This window comes from Rhinopithecus bieti, unplaced genomic scaffold (assembly GCF_001698545.2).
Source record: "Rhinopithecus bieti isolate Rb0 unplaced genomic scaffold, ASM169854v2 scaffold_13259, whole genome shotgun sequence".
In the NCBI taxonomy this organism is placed as follows: Eukaryota; Metazoa; Chordata; class Mammalia; order Primates; family Cercopithecidae; genus Rhinopithecus; species Rhinopithecus bieti.
This window is the reverse complement of record NW_016807544.1, coordinates 741891-747890: the sequence shown is the minus strand read 5'-3', so window position 1 is coordinate 747890 and position 6000 is coordinate 741891. Positions and strand designations below refer to the sequence as shown.

Sequence of the window (6000 nt, the reverse complement as noted above, 5' to 3'; positions counted from 1 at the left end):
ATACACCTGAGCAGGCAGTCTGTCCGTTCTCAGATCTCAACCTCCGCGTTGGGAGATCCACGGCTCTCCCCAAAGCTGTCAGACAGAGTCGTTCGCGTCTGCACCGGCTCCCGCTACTTCCCCTGTTGGTCTTCAGCTGTGCGCTGTCCCCAGAGGTGGAGACTACAGAGACAGGCAGGCTTCCTTGAGCTGCTGTGAGCTCCACCCAGTTCGAGCTTCCCAGCGGCTTTGTTTACCTACTTAAGCCTCAGCAATGGCGGGCGCCCCTCCCCCAGCCTCGCTGCTGCCTTGCTGATAGATCGCGGCAGACTGCTGTGTTAGCAGTGAGGGAGGCTTCGTGGGCGTGGGACCCTCCCGGCCAGGTGTGGGATATGTTCTCCTGGTGAACAGGCACAATCTTAAATGGTATGTTATTCTCCAAACAGTACTTCTCCATTGTGCTGGCAGAGCAATTCAGGAGGGCATCTAGTAAGAAAAGCTGGGTCATTCAAGACTTCTTATTGCTCCTGCAATACACTGGCAGTGTGTGCTTAGTGATAAGCTTGAAGGCCCTGGGGTTCTCACAGGGCCAGATCATGAAGGGCATCCATCTGTAACCTGCAACATTTCTCCCATGCAAGACTGTTATCCTGTCCTTAATGACTTGAAAGCTGGCATTGACTTGGCCTCTTTACGGATGAAAGTCCTTTCCAGTATGTTTTCAGAATAGCAAGCTTTCATCTATACTGATGATTTGCCCTGTGAAGTAATTTTCCTCACAATCAGCTTATCTAGAGTTTCCAAAAATTCTTCGGCTGCTTTCACATCAGCATTTACAGACTCACCACTCACCAGCTTTCACATTATGCAATAAATAACAATTCTTGAATAAAATCACCCAGAGCTAGCAGAAAATTCAACACTGTAGTTGTGTTCAACCTTTTCTTTCAATATCGCAAACAGATTTTTTGTTTTGTCTGTGATTGTCGTGATGCTGAGAGGTATAATATGCTTCTGTGTCTGGTCTTCAGTAGTTTTTCCATATATGATTTAGGCCCTTTTCAAATTTTTGTTCATCTTTTTGTCTTCAATGAAGCAGATCCTTTAATGGCTTCTGTCACTTTGCTCTTGTTCTTCAAGATCACAGCTATGATGGAATGGGACACAATTACCTGGCAATAACCACTGCTGATTTGCCACCTTCATAGTCCTTAACCACTTTTAATTTAGCTTCCTGGTCAATCTACTCGATGTGGCCTCTTCCCGGCAACATTAGCTGTGAATTTTGTATACGTAGGGGCCATAAAACAAAATGACACAAGATCAAATCAAATACAGAGAAAATGATGCAATAAAGAGACACAGTAAACGTGAGATGTATGACTCTGCCACTGGCATAACAAGACATACTGTTCTAAAGTAAACTTTTTTTTTGTAAGTACAAGGAGGACATTCTAACCATAAAAAGTATAGTATAATATAGTAAACGCATAGTTGTTTATTATCATTACCTAGTATTATGTAGTATACATAATTGTATGTGCTAGATTTTTACATGACTGGTAGCACAGTTTTGTTTATACCAGCATCATCATAAACACAGGTAATGCTTTGTGATAGGACAGAATGGCTATGATGTCACTAACAGGAATTTTTCAGCTCCATTATAATCTTAAGGGACCACTGTGATTGATATATGCAGTCCATTGCTGCAGCCCATGACTGTGTAAGAATCTAACAATAAAAACATGGTAAAATGAGATAATCACATACGATAGGTGGCTAGAGAAGGCTTCTCTGAGAAAGCGACATTCAGGCAAAGGAATTAGCCAGACGGAGGATTAGGGGAGGAAGAGAGATGGCTGGTACTTTCTGGCAAAATGAAGGGCAATAAGGAGTCCTTAGTAAAGAATTTAGCACATCTAAGAAACTGCAAGAAGGGCAGTGTGGCTACAGTGAGTATGGATAGTGCTGTAAAGTGAGGATGGAGAAAGTGGCAGAGGCCAGATCACAGAGTACTATATGATGTGTTCGGGCATTTGAATTCTATCTTAAATGCAATGAGAAGTCACTGGAAAATTTTAGGTACAGGAATGCCATGATCAAATGTGTCTTTAAAAAAATCCCGGCTGGGTGTGGTGGCTCGCACCTACAATCTCAGTACTTTGGGAGGTCAAGGCAGGAGGGTCACTCGAGCTCAGGAGTTCAAGACCAGTCTTGGCAAGATGGTGAGACTCCCATCTCTACAAAAATTAAAATTAAAAAAAAATTAGCCAGGAGTGGTGATGTGCACCTGTAGTCCCAACTGCTCAGGAGGTTGAGGCAAGAGGCAACTCCTTGAGCCCAGGAGTTTGAGGATGTAGTGAGCTGTGATCATGACACTGCATTCCAGCCTGGGTGACAGAGCAAGACACCTGTCTCTTAAAGAAAATAAATGCTCATGTCTGAGTCAAGAATTAAAGGTATCCCTTGTTACCCAAATCTATAGGATTTCTAATAGTCAGGGTTGCTGTATTTTCAAATTTGAGTTTCGATTGGCAAATAATTAGCATTTACATAGCAAAAGATTTATCCAAAAGTTTATCTGAATCTACTCAATACCAGAGACTGAAAATCTGGATAACTTTTCTGATTTGGAGAACTACTGATCAATATGATGAAGTGAGTAGACGGTAAGAAGAACACTCCCCTTCCATTTCACATATGTAGAAATGTTAGATAAAACAGCCTCCCAACACATTTGTTTTAAAATTAAATTAAAATTTAAAATAAGGATGAAGTCTTCAGGTGCCAAAACTTAAAAAGGAGGCTAAAAGTCACAGCAGTAGTAGGAATGGTGTTACGTAAAGGTATGCTAACTTTTGGACGAGCCTAGTTGGATTAGGTTTGAACAGCCTGGGGTTAAGACTCTGGAAGGTCCTAGGCTTCTGATGGGAGAGGCAGAAACAAATATTCATAAGACAAGAACAGGATATTTTCAAGGATGAGAGAATATGAATGGATTATAAACAGATCACAAGTAAACATCAACATTTACTCCATTGAGTGCTGCATAGCTAAAGATTTATTTCTAGCCAACAATGTAACTTCTAGACTAGTACTTGCTCCACTAACATAGACACTCCATAGCTAAGGTGCAAGCCTTCTCATGCAACACTAGGATGAAAATAAAGCTGTGGGGTTATAGATCTGGCTTCGTCCTCTTTCTAATCAAATGCTTTCTTGTTTCTATTCCAGACTAAAAATGCTCCAAAGCACTTCGAATAGATGAAAAACTCTCTGAAAACTCTTAAGTCAAAATGTTTCCTTCACTGGAAAGATATTCAGTAACAGGACTTGAAACATCCTATGAAACCAGTTTCTACTTGTGCTTACATGTTATTCAGTTTTACAGGAATTGATAGTATCAAGTTGATGTTTCTGAATGCATGATTTTCTGTAAAGAAATAACTTTATCAGTACATAAAACTGCAGAGGGCTGATCGAAAGGAAAATGGCCAGTAACTGCTTAATGGGTACAGCGTTTTATTTTGGAGTGATGAAAATGCTTCGGAATGAGACAGAGGTGGTGGCTGCCCAACACTGTGAATGTACTAAATGCTCCTGTGATTTCTTCGCTCTAAACATTAATTTTATGTGAATTTCACCTCAATTTAAAAAAATTGTTGAAGACAAAAGCATGGTGTCTATAAGAACGTAACTCAGTTAACTATTCTGCCTCACACAAAAATTCAGCATTCCATGCTGCTAGCCGTCTAACAAATTTATGCAACTGGTCACAAAAGGGACCAGCAAGAAACCAAGCACAGAACAACAGAAATTCAACATATCCAGGAAAACAAATCAATTACACAGTAACACTACTACCTTTATATATAAAGCCATACTGCAAATATGATTCTTGGAATATGCAATGTGGGTGAAAAAATCTAATACTTACTCTTTAACAACTTTTCTCACCCACAATCCCAAATATCTAATTCTATGACAACTTCTGGTTTGAGATAGAAACATGTAAAAGTAAGGTACCACAGGAGTATGCTACAGAAATAAAAGGTGAATGAATGTCTTACCTCTGAATTCAAGTCCCCGCAGCTGAAAAGTGACCAGACCATTGCCTATCTCTATAAGGTGTACTAATGCATTGAGATAGTCAGAGGCAAGGATGAAACAGTCCCCTGTACTGTAGTTTCCCCATCGTCCTAGTAGCAAATCACCACACAGGCTGTGTTGTAGGGATCTAGTTAAATGCTCATAAAAGATGGAATTCAGATTGTTGTCATCTGATCCTATAAAAAGGGATTTTAAAAAAAAGTTAAATTTCACCTTAAGTCCTCTTGACAAACAAGACTGTTAAAAATATTAAAAACTTCTCGCACAGGGTTATATTTATTTGACAAGGAAAATAACATTCATACCCTTACAGTTTCTACATAAGTAAAACACAGGAAAATGAATTTAGATTTAGAAGTCACATAACCTCCCAGAATCTATGGTTCTTATTCACAAAATGTGAGAATCTGACTTGACGCAATCTAAGGACTTTTCGACCTCTTCAACAGTTAGCAATTATTCAATCAAATATGCCTTATAATTAAAACCATGCAAGAGAAATGAGAAAAATAAAAGAATTCAGAAGAAGAACAAAAAGACTATTTAGTAAAGGAAGCAGATAAAATAATATAAGATTTGAACAAATAAAACATAATACAAGATTTGAACAAATAAGACAATCGAAAAGAAGTTGGTTAGTCAATATTAGCCATATTGAGATGGCTAATATTAAGCAGAAATAAACTGTATATAGCAACAGAGAACCTTAAAAAAAAACATTAAGATAGGCTGGGCATGGTGGCTCATGCCTGGAATCTCAGCACTTTGGGAGGCTGAGGTGGGCAGATCACTTCAGGCCAGGAGACTAACCTGGCCAACATGGCGAAACCCTGTCACTATTAAAAATATAAAAATTAGCTGGGCATCATGGTGCACGCCTGTAATCCCAGTTACTTGGGAGGCTGAGGCTGGAGAATCGCTTGAACTCAGGAGGTGGAGGTTGCAGTGAGCCGTGACTGTGCCACTGCACTCCAGCCTGGGTGACAGAGTGAGACTCTGTCAAAAAAAAAGAAAAGAGAAGAGAAGAGAAGAGAGAAAAGAGAAAGAAAGAGAAAGAAAAAGAGAGAAAGGAAGGAAGGAAGGAAGGAAGGAAGGAAGGAAGGAAGGAAGGAAGTAAGCGAAGGCAAAGGGGGGGAGGGAGGGAGGAAGGAGGAGGGAGGCGGAGGAGGGAGGAGGCGGAGGGAAGGAATTAAAATAAACATCACTTAATAGATTATATGACCATCTCTAGAAGTAACTCATGCAAAGCAATAATCTGTAAATGCATGCCCCAAGTATAGTATTGCAGAACGGTAAGATATTCAAAGTGTAATAATTATTTTAAACCTAGTCTAACTGAATAAAATAATGAAAGGAAACTCCAAATTCTAATGTCAACACAATGGCTGTATCAATTCTATGTCAACACAACACAAAAATGTATACAGTGATTCAGGGCATGGCCTTTGGTTATGCAGAATGGTGTCATCAGCAAGATAAACTAGCCCCTTACAAGCACATACTAGAGCTGAAATGCTTATTTTCTCTACCAGAACATGATGATGATGGTCATTAGTATCAAATAACTAGTTCTCCTTAGTCCAATGTTATCACTGAGAATTAATCAGATTTGAGGGAATTTATGAGTCAAATGGACACAAATATTCCAGTGTATTTGGGAGTAATATTCATTTTAGTAAATTAATACACTGAGGTTCTGGTTGATATGCTAATCTCTCATTCTCTGTGACAGATTACTAGAGTGGGCCAATAAATGATGTTTCCCAAATGACAAAACTAAGAACCATTCTTTAGATAATGGTAACACCAGCAAGGTGTCACCCACTAAAGCTCTATCCTGACTGGCATATGCCCCCACTTGATGACATCTCTGTACACAATAAACTGAATCAAATTAAATTAATATTG

At 39.5% G+C, this 6000-nt stretch overlaps 1 protein-coding gene across 1 annotated transcript in view; it reads right to left on the bottom strand.

The window, feature by feature from the left end:
• PCNX1 (pecanex 1) overlaps positions 1-6000 on the bottom strand; it is a 213885-nt gene that overhangs the window by 54365 nt on the left and 153520 nt on the right. Inside the window, 1 exon segment of the mRNA XM_017882758.1 lies at positions 4053-4268. Within this exon segment, the coding sequence (XP_017738247.1) occupies positions 4053-4268 (216 nt within the window).